At 45.3% G+C, this 20399-nt stretch overlaps 1 protein-coding gene across 2 annotated transcripts in view; it reads right to left on the reverse strand.

Annotated features, from left to right (window-relative positions):
• The window catches only part of CACNG5 (calcium voltage-gated channel auxiliary subunit gamma 5), a 61205-nt gene that overhangs the window by 2999 nt on the left and 37807 nt on the right, over window positions 1-20399 (reverse strand). For both annotated transcript variants that reach the window (XM_080995007.1, XM_080995008.1), the window contains exons 2-5: window positions 13206-13441; window positions 11232-11318; window positions 6013-6153; window positions 3475-3620 (exon numbers count right to left, since the gene is read on the reverse strand). In XM_080995007.1, the coding sequence (XP_080851133.1) occupies window positions 3475-3620; window positions 6013-6153; window positions 11232-11318; window positions 13206-13441 (610 nt within the window). The remainder of the gene's footprint in view (window positions 1-3474; window positions 3621-6012; window positions 6154-11231; window positions 11319-13205; window positions 13442-20399) is intronic.

Raw genomic sequence — 20399 nt, forward strand, 5'->3', positions numbered from 1 at the left:
AATCTGAGTGGCTCTTTCCTCCACTACCAGAGCACTCAAGCCACTCTTATCAAGCAAAACTGCTCCAAAGAGGAGCTGGAAGAAACCACTGGGACAACAGTGCCAATGGAAGCTGCTGCACTGGGATCAGGAGTCTTTGAGTTGGTGAAAGAAAAGCACATGTTTCGCTTCCTGTTATCCTGGTGTTACTTAAGCCATTGTGCAGAATTATATGCAACACAGGACTTCACAGGAACAGGATTTCTGCTGCTGTGTTCTATGCATAATGCTAATGCTTCTTAGCATAAATAAGTAGGCCTAGCTCACATGATTTCTCTGTGGTTCTGCTTGTGACTTGAAGGTGGTAAGCCTACAGTCCAGAAATGTACTGTGAGACCACATCCTCCTCCTGTTAATTGCACCAGGCAGTGGAGGAATGTATGGAGTTTGGGCTAAAAGGGAAACAAAATGGGATGCTCTAAAGAGACATGGGGACGCAGGTGGCGCTGCGGGTTAAACCACAGAGCCTAGGGCTTGCTGATCAGAAGGTCGGCAGTTCAAATTGCCGCGATGGGGTGAGCTCCTGTTGCTCGGTCCCTGCTCCTGCCAACCTAGCAGTTCGAAAGCACATCAAAGTGCAAGTAGATAAATAGGTACCGCTCTGGCAGGAAGGTAAACGGTGTTTCTGTGCGCTGCTCTGGTTCGCCAGAAGCGGCTTAGTCATGCTGGCCACATGACCCAGAAGCTGTACACCAGCTCCCTCGGCCAATAAAGCGAGATGAGCGCCACAACCCCAGAGTCGTCTGCAACTAGACCTAATGGTCAGGGGTCCCTTTACCTTTACTTAAGAGACATGGTTAATTGATTATGGGGATGCTGATGCCTGCCTGAGCAAATGTACCCACCTTTGAGGAGGACATGCTCGTTTCTATACACTGAATGTCCCTTCTCACACCCTGTGGTCCTGTTCCACTTCTTTCCAGTGAAAGGGACAGACCTATTCCAGTGTTTTGCCACCAACTACTTTGTGATTTAAATGTAATTTAAAGAAGCAATGAATTTATAACTGGAAGAAAAGCAATCTATGAAAAACCAAGCCTGTTCGTATTTTGACCTGACAAACCCATTCTTTTTATGTGTCCCGTAACAGATAGGTACTTCCGATTTCTAAATGCATGAAGGGCTGCTTTGCAGCAGGGATGCTTGCAGCTCCACAGCCCCCTCAAGTTTACAGGTAAGGCATTCTTGTTTTTGGAGGGTGGGTTAGAATCCAAGCAAGTGACAGTGTAGGCAAGAGGGGAGCATCACCTTTGAGCAGAGGGAACAACTGATCTGTTATTTCCTACATGTGCAAACACAGGGGAGGTTGGTCCATTAGGGCACTACTCCATCGAGCTTGACATTCCCTCGGCCTGCCCTCACCTGTGTACTTCCTTACAACCAGTCTAGGAGGTGGCGCTGGCTGTCAGCTTCCTTCTCTGTGTTGCTTTTGTAAAACTTGGCAGGGAGAGGATGGGAGGAATCTGGAATTTACTGGTTATGTCACTGACTGGTGCTGGCTCCTAAAGAAAAGCCCAACTAGTATAGCATTCTGTTTTCACAGAGGCCAACCAGATGTCTCTAGAAAGCCCACAAGCAGGACATAAGTGCAGCGGCATGACCAGGCACCCCCACGATGGCTCCTGCACTGGGGCATATGAAGGAGCTGCACAAGGATTGACCCAGGAGTGGAGAGTGGGAGGTGAGTTGGTGGCAGCTTCCCCGCCCAGACTGTGGCATGCAGGAGGTGCCCTGTGTCCTGCCCCATGTGCCCACCCCAAGCAGGGTGGGGCCATCACCCTGGGCAGATTTTTGAAACGGCACAAGCTACCATCACAACAAGCTCCCTCACTTACCAAGCCGCACTGAGCCTTCAGGGCTGCGGCTGCGGTGGTGCCTCCTTCTGCTCTTGGTTGGTGAAGGGATGTCCGCCTCTGGGGCAGCTGAGAGGATGGGCGAGGAGAGTGCTGCCACTGCCCACCAAGGAGAGGCATGAGGCTTTGGCAGCTGCCCCCTCCTTTGGGAATGGGGCGGCTTTGAGCCTCTTTCTCCCTCCCCTCGTCACAGGCTCAGACCACCATGGCCTGAATGGCAGCCACCCTCCAGACTCCTTTCTGAGAGCCAGTGTGGTGTAGTGGTTAAGAGCGGTGGACTCGTAATCTGGTGAACCAGGTTTGATTCCCCACTCCTCCACATGCAGCTGCTGGGTCTGCAAGAGCCTGGCAGCATCAGAGAGCCACGGCCGCCTTGGCAGGACGGGAGTCTAATGAGGCCCACACCCTGCCACCAGCAGGAGGTGAGGTGGGGGCTCTTTTAAACTTCTCCCTTGAGGGGGCACGCAGCCACCTACCCCCTCCCCCTCCAGGGAACAGTGTGACAGACCCACACGTCCCCAGCTGAGCAGCTCGGGTGCAAGCAGGAGCTGGACTCTCTCAGCTGGGGAGCCCCTGACAGCTCCCTAAAACTTTTGGCACACTCCTCAGCTAAGCAGCGGGAGGAACATGCTCTATTGTGCCTCACTGATGCAGCTTGTTTCTTCCTCTGCTGCTATGAGGGGCAGACAGTGATGATGGCTTCACTCAGCGGTATGTTGCTGATGAAACCGCCACCGCTCCTGAGTCCTCTGCCTCCAGTGCCCGGCTGCAGCTGGTTTGTCCCTCAGTGCACTTGAGGCAGAGGCAGTTTCATCAGTGATATACTGCTGACTGAAGCCGTCATTGCGGTCTGCCCCTCATAACAGTCCTGGGTGATTTACTGATAAACCGTGGATGCTCAGGTTGCGAACGTGATCCATGTGGGAGGCACGTTCGCAACCCGCAGTGCCACGTCTGCGCATGTGTGGATTGTGATTCGGCGCTGAAACCCGGAAGTAACCAATTCCAAGTTTCAGTGCATCCATAACCCGAAAACGCGCAACCTGAAGCATCTGTAACCCAAGGTATGAATGTATAGCCAAAGCCTACCGCCCATGGATGTCTGGGGGTGGAACCAGCAACATGGCCCCACTTCACCTCCGGAGGGGCTGATGAATGAGGGTTATACATCATTTACTAAATTCTACTGCAAGTCAGATCAGCAGCAAAGCCTGTCTCCATGTTGGAGTGACAACAGTCTGGAGGATGCAAGAACTGTGTGCTGCCTGGCCAGCTGACGCGGCACTTGGAGGTGCTCCCATGCCAGCGTGGCTTGGCTTGTGCTTCTCTCTGTGAGCATTGGTTCCTCAGACACCAGGAGAGGAGTGCTGGGCCAGACCATGCTGGGGGTGCCTGTTTCACACCAGGGCCACTCTGACTACACCCCCGTGCCAGAGAATGATAAATATCCCTGGATATCAAACACTGATGTTGAGCATCGACTATTGACACATCAAGATAAAACTCTGAGATTATTCTCTATCAAAATACACAGAGAATCTTTAGCACAGGGCTTTCTAATGATCTCGCAGCCAAGCTTTACCTCTGTCAGGAGAAAAGAGATGGCAGAAAAAGCAAACGACCATCCATATCTATAAGTGAAGTACGTCTCGGAGTCCTTGGTTCTGTTGAGCATCTCATCGTTGATGCTGGAAATGTACAGAACGAGCCCCACAACCAGAGATAAACCTGGGGTGGAGAAAAGTTTGAGATTAGAACAAATACACACACACAGGGTAAGACTCCAAAGCACCCAATCAGTTTCCTCAATGGCAAGGATGGGGATCAGGGAACCTGCAGCCCATTGGCAATGCTGCCTGGGGGAGTCCAATAATACTGGGAAGGCCACAATAGGATATTTACAAATGCAGTCAAACCAACAATGCATGTTTGCTAGATAGGAGCTCAGAGTTCTTCCTGTAGAAAGAACTCTGAGATACTCCCACTGTGCCTGTCAGGGGGAGGCTGTAGCCATACATATAATCTCACCTGGACAGGGCACTTCCTCTTTGCTCGATGTCTCATCATCACTCCAGCAACGTGAGAATATATGCTAAGTCTGAGCCATCCATTTTAAACTGGACTAAAGCATGTATTTGTAACCAGATTACCATTTTAAGCCTGCCTGAACAAAGCTGCTGTATCTGTCGCTCTTCAACAAGTATTCGGAGTAAATGTTATTTTTTACCTTTCACAAGATTGTCTGTGTAGTTATTGTTTTAAGGGTGAGATACCAGGAGGATCCAGTATGTATGCCTTAAAGGACCATGGATTAGTTAAATTATAAGGCTAAAACTAGCCTTTTTAAGATGCAAAGGGATGCACTTTGCTATACTCACAAAAGTGAGGAAGGAAGATTATCTAATAAACATATCCCCTCTCAGCTTCCCTACACTCCATCGCTGGTCTAAGATGAAACATGCAACCTGAGGTAACAATCTTGGCCAATACCCTGAGGCTGCAACCGCAGTCACTCACTGAGAAATGAGCACCCTATGCTGAATTAAACAACATATTTATGTTCTCAGACATGGCTCTTCTGAACTACAAGCTCTTGATACGAGAGAAAGCTTTTAAGATCTGCCTTCACAGCTGCTGGTTTAACACTCGCTTAATGCTATAAATAAACCATCAGCTTCTCCTCTCAAATGGAAACACGATGGCTGGTTATTTCTAAGTTCCAGCAATCCCCTGTTAACTCCAGCCACCATAAGATGAAAGAATTGTGCCAGATTTTAAAAAAACCGTGTCTGGAGCTTCAGCAAAATGTTCAAACACCACAGAATATTTTGCATGCGTGCATTGTACATGCACACACCTCATTTTATCGGGTTCAGTTAGCAAGAGCTAGACTCCAATTGTCCTTCGAAATCTAAGCCTGAGCACTTTTAGGAAACATGGTAAAACCAGCTGGGTTTGCAGGTTTGGTGAAAGGATGGTGAAATTGCATTGATTCCCAGGGCACATCTCTATATGTTTACTCAGAAGTAAGCCCCACTGTGTTCAATGCAATGCAGCCATGATTGCCCATTTTGTCTTTATAAGCTGCCATGAACCTTCAAGGTGGAGGGGGCTCCAAACGCAAGAAAGGAAGTAAATAAAACAAAGGGCCTGTCAACAATGCTGAGAAATGGGACTATGAGACAGACTGTAGTGAAATCATCGCCTTTCAGAAGCATCTTCTGCAGTGTGTCCATTCCAGCAATCGTGCTACTATCTGGAATATCTGGCACGACTGCCACAGGGCCATGGAGAAAAGTGGATCTCCATGGAATGGCTGCAAACCTTTGGGAAAAGAGCTCACACAGAGGCACGCTTCAGTAAAGAGCGTTTCCTCAGGGAACGTCACAACAAGGGTAACTCTAATGCACTGACACCCACCCTTTTACATTTTTTGTGACAGTCATCTACTTAGCCAAAGTGCTGCATCTCATCAATTTTAGCCAATTTACTTAGTTGGGGAAGGGAGCTGATTTATTTACTGCGTTTTATGTCCTCCCTTTCATCCAGGGAGCTCAAGGCAGTTCTCCTCACGCTCATTTAATCCTTCTAACAACACTGTGAGGCAGGTTTGGCTGAGAAATAGTGACTGACTCAACGCCACCCAGTAACCTTCTTGGTTGTGTGGGGATTTGAACGGGGATTTCTTCAGGCCTAGTCTGACACACTAGCCATGACACTTTCCTGAGATGTTTTACTTTTATTATGCATTTTGTGCTTTTATATTGTGCTTTTGTGTTATAACCGCCCCGAGACCTGCAGATATAGGGTGGTATACAAATTATTATTATTATTATTATTATTATTATTATTATTATTATTATTATCATCATCATCATCATCATCATCATCATCTGTTTGATACTTGGAATGAACCCTACTGAGGCAAATGCAGAACTGTGACATATGCTGGGGCTGAGCAGGCTGACAGAATACAACATCAAAATCTGTCACACACTGACTTTCTTAATTGGTTTTCCCCCCGATTCCATCGTCCTTCTTAGATGTGAACACAAAAGACTGGATTTCAGATGCAGACTAAGGAGTTGGCAAATAAGAATGTCAGATTCTTAAAACTCACCGGACAGAATGAAAAAGATCCCAGATACGAAGGCCAGGATGGTTCTGTGAGGTCGAATATGCCCTATGTTGCTGAGAATGAACCCGATAAACATGAAGAATAGGCTGACCAAGGGAAATGGGGTGGCAGAACGAATCATCTCTGTAAAATATAATGGGCAGAAATAACAAGAGAAAGGTTAATATGGCCAATGCATCCCTATAAAAATTAGTAAAATAACACCATGTGTATAAGAACGTTTTCTGCACTTGTGACTGATAATTTGCTTTGTTTTTCTTTTTATTTTAAATTTGCATGCTCCTCACATATGAATAGAAATAAGTGCCATATCTGCAACACCACATATTTAAATTGTACCACTTTGACAGCCATGGCTCTCACCCCCCCCCCAAGAATGCTGGGAATTGTAGTTTAAGGGTGCTGAGAGTTGCCAAGAGACAATAATTCCCAGAATCCCCTGGGAAGAAGGACTGACTTTTATACCACACTGAGAACTGAAGCTCTGTGAAATATGGCCACACATACCTGTCAATTTGAAAACCCCTACTTTCTGTGGACTTTACACCCTTTCTTTTCTTAGCTGTTGTTAGTCTGAAAGCATCTTATTCTCTGATATCCTAGTGTTCCACTAAATAACTAACAACACAGGGCCGGGCATGTCCACTCAGAAGCAAGTCCCATCAAGTTCTATAGCCGCTTACCTGGGAGAAAGGCACTTTGAATGTACTTCTGGGTAGACTTACATAGGATTGCACTGTTATACTGTATTTTTATGACATTGCAGGATGAATGTTCACTCACTTGTAGCAAAATATCACCCCCTGTGGCTTTAGCTCATGCCTAATGGTCAAAAACAAATGAATGCATGTTGACAGCAGTTGCACTCTGGGGTGTAATGGATGCTGCTCAGAGTAGGCACACTAAAATTTAAAGACATGACTAACTTAGGACTATTCGTTTCACTGGCTCTACTTTGAGTAAAACTTAGTTGGATACCACCTTTTGATCTTTATAACGTCTCTCTTCAAAGAGCTGTAAAATAGATGGTGGTAGAATGTAATATTAATTGCTGCAAATTATTTACTTGTCTCTTGTGAGCACAAAATACAAAACCATCTGTTCCAGAAACAGAGATATGGATTGCTATAGCAACAGAAGATGCTTAAAAAAAAGATGAAGGGTAGATGGCCTATGTGAATTCCTCCTAAAAAAATAATTTCAAATACTTTGGCCAAAGCAAAGATCTCAGAAGAAGCATTGGCTGCTGTTGCTTGCTTACTTTGTGGAATGGGATAAACCTAAGATCATTTTAAAATATCATTTCTCATCTGTCAACACTGAAACATTTACAATGCAGATGTTATCCCCACCCCACAAGTAAACAAAATATCCTTTTCAGTTTTGAGATTTGCAGTGCTCTATTCTTCCACCTCATCCAACAAAGTCCTGGAGAACTTACAGTGCAGGATATTTTCTCCTCTTAGCTAATAGGATTCCTTTTTTGCAGGGGGTAGACTTGGATCACTACCATGGTATGGGAGCAAACGGTTAGACTCCAATTCACCCCACGCCCGGTGGGATATTTCCAAACATGGAATGCCCATGTTACAAACAGTCTGACCTTAGAAACTTGTGTGGTGTAGTGGATAAGGAGTCAGACTAGGACCTGGGAGACTAAAGTCTAAATCCCCATTTGGCCATGAAGGCTGACCTTGGGCCAGTCACTGCCTCTCAGCCTAACTGTCAGGGAACTGCCATCGGAAGGAAGGGAGGTGAAAGGGCTCACACAGGTTGGGAGAGACTCAGCAGCTGAAGAGGGAACCAGTAGGGGGAGAGGAGGTGAGCTGAGGGAAAGTGAGCTGGAGGGATGGCTCCGAGACACTTCCAGCGAAAACAGTGGGGAGGTTTCAGGACCTCCTGTAGGGACACCCACTCCTCGTCGGAAACTGTCACGCAGAGAGTCCAGAAGACGTGTTTCCGTTAAGGAGCTTTTATGTTGGAAGCGATTCCGAAAGCAACCACTGTCGGAATCTGCCAGCGACTGACGGAGCCATGTTTAAGGGGCTCCATTACAGACAGAGGTTTGCAAACTTGACCAAACTCTGAGGGACTTGGATTTTACACACAAGCAGCTCATCGTCCCATCACACTAACCTACCACAGAGAGTTGTTGTGAGGTCCAGCTCCGAGGGCCTTCTGGCAGTTCCCTCACTGCGAGAAGCGAGTTTACAGGAACCAGGCAAAGGGCCTTCTCGGTAGTGGTGCCCTCCCACCAGATGTCAAGGAAATAAACAACAATCTGACTTTTAGAAGACACCTGAAGGCAGCCCTGTTTAGGGAAGTTTTTAATGTTTGATGTTCTATCGTGCTTTTAATATTCTGTTGGGAGCCACCTACAGTGGCTGGAACCTTTGGCTTGCCAGACATTGGCGAACTACTCCTCCCATCATCTCTGACCATTGGCCATGCTGGCTGGGGCTGATGGAAGTTGAGGCACTGTCCAAGTGCTCTCAAGACAATCTTGTGATACTAAAGGTAGTAGACCGGTGGGGTTAAAATTTAGCCGAAGCCAATAATTAAATGTGTTACATCAAATCTGTAACTCATCAGAGGGGAGATTAGCTCCCAAGCACAATGAAGCATTTGGAACACAGAAAAAAAATTGCCTTAGAAACTTAAGACTGAACAGCTTCTGTGGCTCCAGTGTGAACATCGCTACATACAGTCCTCAACTTTACAAAATGTTTGCTTCCCTCCCAGTAACCCTGATACAACTCTATTGTTTGCAGTGTCTGTGGGACCCTATGGGAGCATAATCTCACCCACCTCCTCCGATAGCCTACAGCCCTTCACATATTCCTGAGTTATGTACCACTTATTGAACCTTCTCCTGGGGTGCCTGCAAGTTCTCTGTGCACAGAAATCTATTTCTGCCCTGTTTTTAAAAGCCATATGAAAATTCCTATTTCAGTATGTACTCAAACACATCTGTGATCCTAAAGTACACAAATATTGTGCTTTATCTCAACATGGAACACATTTCTAAACACATTCTATGTTTAAACACACATTTAAAGGATGCAGTTTGGTATGTTTATGCAGCCAAATCTGTCAGCTAATTACATTCTGATCCATATCATAATTGGAAAGATGCAAAAATATATCCGTTTGCTTAAAAGTGATGTTTTCATCTACCCCTATCTCTATGGATACTTATTTCCAGTTAAGTTACAGAGTTAGCTGAACGTTGTGATAGAAAGGTCGTGCCTTGCTTCCATGGAAAAAGGGGGTTGTTCCAGATTATCTCTGTGCTACAAGGAGATTCAAACACCTGTCTGTAGGGAACAGTTATCAGTGTCTGTTACCAGTAGATTCCTTCTCGCTTTGCCATGGTGGTCTGCAGCGTAGAGATCAGTTTACAGCAATTGTCTATTGTATGTTTGCTGGCTAGGTTAGCATCATTCTGCCATTACCATGCATGGCTAATGTGGGGCATGTGATTGGTACACAAAGCCATGATTGGTGGGCAGTGGCGGGAGTTTCTAGAGAATGGGTGTGTGTGTCAGAATTGCTATTGCCCAACAGGACATAATATACAATTTGAGGACTGGGAAAAACTGGAAAATAGATTTAAAATTTACAGACTGTTCCCTCCTGAAAGAAAATTACATGAAAATGATGTATAGATGGTATATAACACTAGTACAGATAGCAAAAATGTACAAAACCGGCTCAAACACTTGTTGGAAATGTAAAGAAAAAGAAGGCACTTTTTATCATATGTGGTGGGAGTGTAGAGAAGTTGAAAAAAAAATGGGAAATGATATACAATGAATTGAAAAAAATGTTTAAAACAACATGTGTAAAAAAAACCAGAAGCATTTTTGTTAGGGATTGTAGGACAAGACCTGCCAAGGAAAATAAAGAATTCATTTATGTATGCTACAACAGCGGCAAGAGTCTTGATAGAATAAGGATGGAAGAATGAGGAAGGCACTTTTTATCATATGTGGTGGGAGTGTAGAGAAGTTGAAAAAAAAATGGGAAATGATATACAATGAATTGAAAAAAATGTTTAAAACAACATGTGTAAAAAAAACCAGAAGCATTTTTGTTAGGGATTGTAGGACAAGACCTGCCAAGGAAAATAAAGAATTCATTTATGTATGCTACAACAGCGGCAAGAGTCTTGATAGAATAAGGATGGAAGAATGAGGAAGGCACTTTTTATCATATGTGGTGGGAGTGTAGAGAAGTTGAAAAAAAAATGGGAAATGATATACAATGAATTGAAAAAAATGTTTAAAACAACATTTGTAAAAAAACCAGAAGCATTTTTGTTAGGGATTGTAGGACAAGACCCGCCAAGGAAAATAAAGAATTTATTTATGTATGCTACAACAGCGGCAAGAGTCTTGATAGAATAAGGATGGAAGAATGAGGAAATCCTGACGAAAGAACAGTGGCAAGAGAAATTGATGGATTATGCAGAACTGGCCAAATTGACTTATAAATTGTGAGAAGGACAACTGTGACTTCAAGTAGGAATGGGAACTTTTAACAAATTATTTAAAAAGACAACAAAATGAATTGGACTCCCTGGCAGGTTTTGAATAAACATACACAAATTCATTGGTTGATAATATGATGGATAGATAATGTAAGGATGAGTACAATTTTATAACATGCAGAGAATAATATGTGCAGAGAAATCAGAGAGAGGAGTTGAGGGAAGTCCGTGGTCGGGGGGGGGGGAGAGGGTTGGGAGGGGGAGAAAGGGGGAGAAATAATGTATGTGATAATATGGTTTGATAATTTGGTATGTTGAAATTCTTTAATAAATTTAAAAAAAAATGCTATTGCCCCCTCTAATTTAAAGGAGCACCATTCTGCTATCCTCTTTGCTGCTTGAAGTGGAAAGGATTGATCTACAACTACGTCACACTGTGATGCTGATGTAAACAGCTGCCCAGCCTAGCAGGACTATTGGAATGGCTTCCTGTCTCCCTTCCACATGTGCTCATGAACTCTTGACTTTCCTTTGACAAAGAAACCCAGGAAGCAACGCAAACAACAAAGGCTTCTCCCATACACAATGTTTTGATGCAGTCCTTTTCTGAAGATAAAACACATGACCTCTTTTCTTGTCTCTGAAAAGCCGGTGTTAGAATGAACACACATAAACACTGCTCCCGCAATAAGAAAAGATAACCACCTACTTAAAACATTCACTGTTGATTCAGATGTCAGCTGGACATTCATTGGCATGACGTATTCTATCGTGAAGCACCTCCCACGTTCTTCACCTGGAATGGGAAAAGCCCATTTTACACTTTTCGGGGGAGCAAAGGCATCAAGCCCCATACTTCCCACCAGGATCCCCTGCGATGGTTATTTGCTTCTTTTAAACCATTCATACAATTGCAAATTGTGTAATTGGTGTATTTACTTGTCTAGCTTGGCTAAGGGCCCTTTAAAATATCACAAGTAAAAGAACAGAAACCAAGCAGCCCGATTTTAAATATTGCTTAGAAATATGTAAACTCCACTGATATAGCAATAGCACAGGTTTCATCTTCATGACAAGAGTATAATGCAGGGGTCAGCAAACTTACCGCGCCTCGGGCCGGTGTCTCCAGCGCCGATCGTGCGACGGGCTGGAGAGCGGGGGAGTGTGTGCCCATACGCATGCCTACATGCTTTTTCTGGCGCACTTCCGGGTCGGAGGAGCACCAGAAATAGCTTGCACGCATGTGCACAGGCCTCCTCCGACCCGGATGTGCACTGGAAATAAGGCTTGTGCATGCGCAAATAACGCTTCCACAAGCGCACAAGCTATTTCCAGGGCTTCTCTGACCCAGAAGTGGGCAGCCACGCAGCGCAGTACCGGTAAGAGCAGGCAGTGGGCAGCAGGGGGCGCTGTGGGTTGGATAAACAAGTCCCTCAGGCCTTATCTGCCCGCAAGCCTTAGTTTGGGGACCCCTGGTATAATGAATGGATTGTGCTCAGAGGTCAATGTATGCACCTCATTTCTCTTCCGAAGCCTGCCATGGTTTGATTGTTGGTGGATTTACAGTGCAATCCTAATAAGATCTACTCAGAAGTAAGTCCTATTGGATTCAATGGGGCTTACTTGCAGGCAAGTGTGGTTAGCTTAAGGGTTGTCCTGTTTGCTAAAGGACTTTCACTTGCATCCCTTTCTTTGTACATCCTTGCCCCCAAACTGCTCCAGAGCATTGGGAGAACCCCAAAATCAGATCTGGGGGCATACAGGCAGAAGAGAGGGAGGGAAAATTTCACTACACAAAGATATGTCCTTGCAGGAGAACTCCATTAGCCATTGGCAGTGGATAATGTGGTCACTGAGACCACATAACACCGGTCCTGAGAGACCTACAATGGCTCCCAGTATGTTTCCAAGCACAGTTCAAAGTGTTGGTGCAGACCTTTAAAGCCCTAAATGGCCTCAGCCCAGTATATCTGAAGGAGCATCTCCACCCCCATCATTCTACCCGGACACTGAGATCCAGCACCGAGGGCCTTCTGGCAGTTCCCTCATTGCAAGAAGCGAGGTTACAGGGAACCAGGCAGAGGGCCTTCTTGGTAGTGGCACCCGCCCTGTGGAACACCCTCCCATCAGATGTCAAGGAAATAATCAACTATTTGACTTTTAAAAGACATCTGAAGGCAGCCTTGTTTAGGGAAGTTTACAATGTTTAATGCTGTATTGTCTTTTTAATATTCGGTTGGGAGCAGCCCAGAGTAGCCGGGGTATAAATAATAAATTATTATTATAATAATGGAGTGGCTGCGGACTGAGGTTGCATTAAGACATGCAGTATATGTGTGTGTGTATATATATATATATATATATATATATATATATATATATTTGAGCCTACGCAAATCCACATAGTGAATTGCACATGTGAACCAATCCAGTGACTCACTGGAATATTCCAACAACTTCAAAATGGGCCACCTGTCCATTCTCCCCACCCCCACCCCAAGGTGGTGGAAATTAAAACTGTGCACATATCTATGCATGATATAACTGGAATATTTCACAGACCTTAATTCTAAATTTAATCAAAATGCACAACTCACAGGACTCAGAAACATTAGTTGCTAGACATGACTAGCCACAGGGACAGCGAGCAAAAACAGATTCACTTTTCAATAAAGCGCAGTACCTGCCAAAAAGCAAACCCTCCAGAGCCCAGAGTGCAGAGACATCTTGATTTCAGCACTCTGGTTTTGGGGCAGGATAATCCCTTCCTCCAGGTACAGCCAGTAGTCTGTGCTCACAGCAATCCCCAGGAGTCCCAATCCGCACACGGCAAACACGCTGCTAAGCAGAGTCAGGGCCTTTCTGCCACAGGTGCTCATTCCCAAAAGCATCAGGGTCCGACGGGACAAAAGAGAACTCCTGCACGGGCAGAGAAGAATACAAGAACTGTTAGCAGTGAATTGGGGACATTACATGCACTGAATGAAACAGAAATTTCCCTCCTTCTGTGCACGCTTTGATATCAGAGTTATCGGTGGGGAAACAGCACAAAAGCCCCATATAAGTTGAAAATCAATGTGGCACACCATTGTCATGTCCCTTCATGTCCAGGCATAGGCAAACTTGGCCCTCCAGATGTTTTGGGACTACAGTTCCCATCATCCCTGACCACTGGTCCTGTTAGCTAGGGATGATGGGAGTTGTAGTCCCAAAACATATGGAGGGCTGAGCTTGCCTATGCCTGCTCAATGCAATGAGCTCTAGGTGGGGCTACCTTTGAAGGTGACCCGGAAACTACAACTAACCCAGAATGCGGCAATGAGACTGGAGACTGGGAGTGGCCGCTGAGACCATATAACACCGGTCCTGAAAAACCTACATTGGCTCCCAGCACATTTCCAGGCACAATTCAAAGTGTTGATGCTGACCTTTAAACGGCCTCGGTCCTGTATACCTGAAGGAGCATCTCCACCCCCATCGTTCAGCCTGGACATCTGGGTCCATATGGAGTCATAGTATTACATATAGTAACATAGTATAGTCATAGTATTACAATAGTATCCCAGTGTGGCATGGTGGAAAGAGGATAAGACTAGAGCTTACGCTGTAGCCACTAGGCAACACTCTCAGCCCAGTCATCTCTCGGCCTATTTCCCCCCCCCCCCCCCATTCATTCATTTGTTCAGCCTTTATTGGCATAATTTAGACAATAAAACCATAGGAGGAAAACCATCCATGAAAATAATGGTAAACCAGACATAGTAAAGACATAAAACATACAAAAGACTCAATAGCCACCATTAAATAAAATTAAGTAATTTTAGATTTGACTTTAAAAATCTTGGCTAAATATCCTGATACAATCTCAGTAGTTTGGGGAACATCATCCCCCAACAAATACTGGATTACAGATTCTTTGCAATTTAATTTACAGGGCTGGGGTGAGGATTTTTTTAAAAAAGTGGGGGCAGGGAACCACATACACTGCCTTGAGCTGCCTGGAATAAAGGCAGGATATAAATATAAGAGGGGTGGGACTTTACATCAGGAGGAATTTGACAGAGTAATAAGCCGATTGCTCCATCAGTTCAAGTATCTCTGCTTGCCTGTTGGAACAATCTACCCACTCTTCCCCTTCTATCTTGTTCTGGGGTTTTTTCTCACACTCTCCCCACCCCCGGCCAATTTAGACGATGCACTCAGGGGGCTTAGAGAGGGAAGAAGTCTCATGGTGTGAGTGGAATTCCTTGTAAGGGGCTTCCACTAGCACAGGGGTCCCCAAACTAAGGCCCATGGGCCAGATAAGGCCCAAGGGATTCATTTATCCGGCCCGCAGCAACCCCCACCGCCCACTCTTACCGGCGCTGTACTGCATGGCTGCCCACTTCCGGGTCAGAGGAGCACCGGAAATAGCTTGTGTGCATGCGCAAGCGTTATTTCTGGTGCACATCCAGGTCGGAGGAGGCCCGTGCACATGCGCACAAGCTATTTCCGGTGCTCCTCCGACCCGGAAGTGTGCCGGAAATACAGTGGTACCTCGGGTTAAGTACTTAATTCGTTCCGGAGGTCCGTACTTAACCTGAAACTGTTCTTAACCTGAAGCACCACTTTAGCTAATGGGGCCTCCTGCTGCTGCCGCGCTGTTCTCATCCTGAAGCAAAGTTCTTAACCTGAAGTACTATTTCTGGGTTAGCGGAGTCTGTAACCTGAAGCGTATGTAACCTGAAGCGTATGTAACCTGAGTACCACTGTAGTGTGTGGGCACGTGTATGGGCACGTGCTCCCCCGCCCTCCAGCCCGCCATGCAATCAGTGCTGGAGACACCTGCCTGAGGTGCGGTAAGTTTGCTGACCCCTGCACTAGCAGTACTGAGAGGCTTGCCTAAGGCTGCAGTTCTACAGGCACTTACTAGGGAGCAAGCCCTGTTGAATGTAGTGTGACTTACTGCACAGAATTGTGCTGCCTGGGTCCCTAGCGAATTTGTGGATTTGAGGCGAGACTGAACACTCATCCATTACATCAGAGAGAGAGAGAGAGAGAGAAGCCGTTTGCCAGGCCACACTGCAAGCTTTCAAGATGCTCAGAGTCCTTTTATCATCACTGGACTGGTGATACGTGCACAGTGAGACAGCCAACTCTCACACAAGATTCGAAATCCCGCTGCCTTCGACTCTGACAAATCTCTCCCTCGGCGGATTCTTGACGTGGATATTATGAAGGTGTGGGGCTCAGCAATGCAGTGTAGAACGACAAATTACTGTGGTAGTGTCCCCCCCCCTCAATATATATATTCCTAGCACTGCCATTTGGCTTCCCGTTAATTAGCCCTTTTTGGCACTGGTTCAGGGAAAAGCACACAAAGTCTCGATACTCCGGCATGTGTAACGTGCAGTTTGTGAGCTGCACCTCTGTCCTTTCTCTGCCGGAACAAACACATAACTCTCCTAAATAATAGGAAGCAGCCACACAAGTCCTTTAGAGAAGCAATCATCACAATGTCACGTCAGTTACTTACGAAGCTGTACTTAAACACACAAGAAGGCAGCCCTCACCCTGCAGGGCGTATGGTCCAATGTAGAACCCAAGTTACCAGAGGCCTTCTCTGACCAGGAAGCTTTGAAAGTCAGAAAATTGATGCTGATGTAATGCAGAGCTCACCTCATATCGGACATCACCTGCTTGAAATTCCTACAGAGGTCTCAAGGTTTCCACAGTCAGTACATTCATCAGGACTAAGTGTCTCTGACTATATGGAGATGCAGAGGGCTTGTCTGCTAAAGGACAGAGCTGTGTGAAACAGCGAGGGGGCTCATTAGGGGCACTTGCTATCAATATGAAAAACAGGGCACCTGATCCATGCGACGGTCACCTCCAGGCTTGACTATTGTAATTCACTCTATGCTGGGCTGCCCTTGAAGGTGTCCCAGAAACTCCAGTGGCTGCAGAATGCTGCAACGAGGCGTCTCACAGGGTCCCTGCCATGGGAGCATATTCACCCAGTGCTTTTCCAGCTGCACTGGCTCCCAGTGGAGTACAGGGTCAGATTTAAGGTGCTGGTTTTGACCTTTAAAGCCCTTCATGGCCTAGAACCCTCATACCTACGGGACCGCCTCTCCTGGTATGCCCCGCGGATACCAGGGCATACCTATGTCCCGGGCCCTAAGGAAGTCAGATTAGCCTCAACCAGAGCCAGGGTCTTTTCAACACTGGCTCCGGCCTGGTGGAATACTCTGTCTCATGAGACGAGGGCCCTGCGGGATCTGATTTCTTTCCGCAGGGCTTGTAAGACAGAGTTGTTCCGCCTGGCCTTTGGCTTGGAATCAACTTGATCCCCTTCCCCTCTATCCTTTTTCCTTTCTCCTTCTGTGATGGCACTCCTATTTGGGGACTTCCTTGGCTTTTTTTCTGGCCCATGTAGGATCAGTCTGGATAGTTGGCCTGGTGAAGATTTGACATTTTCATCTCCAAAAAGTTTTTGATTTGAGTTTCTACTGAAATGAGGCTGCATTTTAATGTGGTATTTTAATCTTGTTTTTAAGTTGTATTTTAATCAATTGTTTTATACCTGGTGTTAGCCACCCTGAGCCTGGTCTTGCTGGGGAGGGTGGGGTATAAATAAAAATTATTATTATTATTATTATTATTATTATTTTCAGCACTGGCTGATCCAAGTTGTTTCTGGGTCCGATGTTGACAACCCACTTGCAATTCAGTTGCATGCAGCTGACCCAATAACAACCAAGCCACAATAGGGAACAAACAGGTGGCACTCTGAGGAAGGCCTGGCCTTGCACACACCCCTGTTGCACGCCCACATCAACAGCAACCTAGCTGAATGAGACATGACGAGGTCGAGTCATGGACATCTGAAAAGCACCTTCAGTTGGTGGCAATTCACCACTGTATCCCTTAGGAACTGTAGATTCCCTGGGAGCATATTGGGATGGAGGAGCTCAACCGAAAGATCAGTAATGGCAGACAAGTTTCTTTCCTAAAAGAAGTGCCTGTCCAGCATGACCGACTTTCCTCTGCAATATTCAGTCTCAGAAGAGGAATGGACACCTTTTAGCCTGTTGGGTGCCCCCTGTCATGAGAATGCACCTTGTAATATGTTCCAGGCTACAAAGGTATAGTGAAGGCTTTTTAGCAGAGAAAAACAAGGAACTTTCCAAATGCCAGAAGCTCTTCTACAGGTCAAAATTCAAGCCATATGTACTGGGAGCAGTAAGTAGGTCAAGGCATGTCGTTAACTCCTTTTCACAACCTCAGTTATAGGTAGAGCTGGGGGATTGGAAACAGGAATGGTCTCAAATAGGGCTGTTACAAACGTAATATCTATCTATCATAATAGTCAGTCAACCCCAACATGGATCTACATGCTGTACTGTTGCAAGTTGTCGTGCTTCTTCAGTGAGCTTGATCCAAAAGCCACAACATTTGGTCTAATGGATCAGCCTTTCCCAAACCTTTGCCCCTCAGATATTTTGTACTACAACTTCCATCAAACCTGAGCTTTGGTCATGCTGGCTGGGGCTGACAGGAGCTGTAGTCCAAACCATTGGGAGGGTACCATATTTGACAGTGGGTGCAACCATTACACAACTGGGAAGATGACCATGGTTCAGGAATGACTCTAGACCTAACTTTTAGGCACTTTCACATCATCTAGGGCAAAGAAGATATTACTCTGGGATACCATTACATAAGATATCATTGAATCACAGCTGAGCACAAAAACAAAACAGAGGAGGGACTGACAGTTGAAAAAACGTGGAGCTGGTTCCTAAACAGAGGAGGGAAATGACTAATTTTGAAAGTACAGAGCAGGAGGAGTCAGAACATATGCTGCCAAACACCTTGTTTATGAAATTCATCATTTATGGCAGTAACGAACAGATCTAATCTCTCAAGGACCAGAGTTCAATCCCATGCGCTGACTGGCCACAATGAGAACAGGATGCAGGATTAGATGGACCACTGGCCTGATCCAGTCAGTTCTTCTTATGATCTTATGTTCTTAGTTTCAACAGATCTCAGCAACCACTGGGCAACCCACACAAATTATGGCAGTGAGCACATTTTTCTATATTATTTCCCAAGGTTTCAGCACTCAGCGGTAAGCTCTTTAGAAACTACTTTCCTTTTACGACCCAACCCTTCTATTTTCCTCATTTCTAGCATTTTCTTTATTTCAAGTATTTCTATGCTGCTTTTTAGCAGAGAGACCTGTTCTTCAGTTCTGGCATGTGCAAGCTGGAATCAAGCCAAGAGGGAAGTTTCAAGTTCACAGTTGGCAAATCTGCTAATTGCGACAGTCAATGCACCCTGGATGACTTTTTTTTGAAATTAATCACTTGCAAATGTATGCTCATAATTGATAGCTTTGGAGCACCCCACCCCCAAAGCCCCATCTGTGTTCACTCAAAAATAAACCCGACGAAGTTCTTAAGCACGTTCCCTTCTCCCAAGAGGCAATTTCCATGGACACCAGTGAGACTTATTTCAAAAGAGTTGAGTTGAATAGTGAGGTGCCAGTTCCTTCTGCTTAGCACAGCTGGCCCAATTTCAGGGATGTAATTTTCAAGCAAGTACCTATGAATGTTGGAGGGTGGCAAGGCCATTCAGCACACCCCCACATGTCAATCAATAAAAAACTTTTCTTCAAAACAAATATGGCTGGTACTGGTTTGTGCAACTTCCATAGGTTCCTATAAGCCCTGGAGTGTGGTAGAAGAACAGGAGAATATAATTAACACATAGGGCTTGCCCTTATGGTGCTTAAGTGCAAGAAAACTAGCTTAAGCACTTTATGGCTTTCACTGTAAGTAACTTTCATTACATAGTTTTTAGGCTAGACAGAAAGATCCAAGAGCATGATAGACAAATATAGTACAATGAAGCCCAGATACAAGATTGTTCAAGCTAAGCTCTTTAAAAGGACCCACTCTGATTAAGACAAATGCAATAAATAAATAAAAAATAGCTTCAATATGAGCCCCACTTAGATCAGTCAGGGAAGACACCAATTTTTAGACTTTGAGGGAGAGTGGAACTGGCTGCATGTGAAATGCTCAAACTTGGATTAAGGTAAGCCAGCAATCATTCTGCTACATAATCTGAGATCAAACAACACAATAACCATTTATTTGTGTGTAATTTGCATAATGGCCTAAAATGCCATCAAAATAGTAGCTGGAGGATTTTCTCCTTGGGGAGTTCCTTCAGCACATCCCACTTGATTTGCCTATCACTTTTTAAACTCTCCTAAGCAAAATATTTGGCCAAAAAAAGGAATTTTCTTGGTAGTTTGCTCAAGTCAGGTACAGGCAAATCTAAATTGCCTGTGAGCTAGAGAGCACAACATGTACAGTATTAATGTATACAAATAGTACTGATGTCATTGAAGTTTGCTCTACCTAGTTCTGAATGTGTTTTTCCAGCACCATGCTGCTCATCATGAATCATGTGGCATCACCCCCCCCCAAATGTTTATGGCTCAGAATGTGAAATGAGTTTCTGTGAGAATCTGTGCATTGAGTGGTCAGTGATCGGAATGCCATGTGTTCAGAGCCATCTGCTTTGTAGACCCATGTATTCAAGAATCTAGAACCTTAAACCTCAATAGAAACACTCCCTGACTGCTGTGACCAATGCAACCAGACCCTGTCTAAGCAGTCTTATTTGATGTGCATGTCATCTATTTGAGTCAGTTCTCTCCATAGTCTCTTACAATGGTTGCTGTTCCCCATCCAGATCTAAAACCCTCTCTTGGGAGGGGGGAAAGGGATAATTGAATCTCCAGAATGGTTCTTCATAGAGGCCACTTCTGGGAACCAGAAATTCAAGAGATCAGAGCAGAACCTGGGACTCTGACACA

Source organism: Podarcis pityusensis, assembly GCF_964106645.2.
Source record: "Podarcis pityusensis genome assembly, chromosome: 2".
Taxonomy (NCBI): Eukaryota; Metazoa; Chordata; class Lepidosauria; order Squamata; family Lacertidae; genus Podarcis; species Podarcis pityusensis.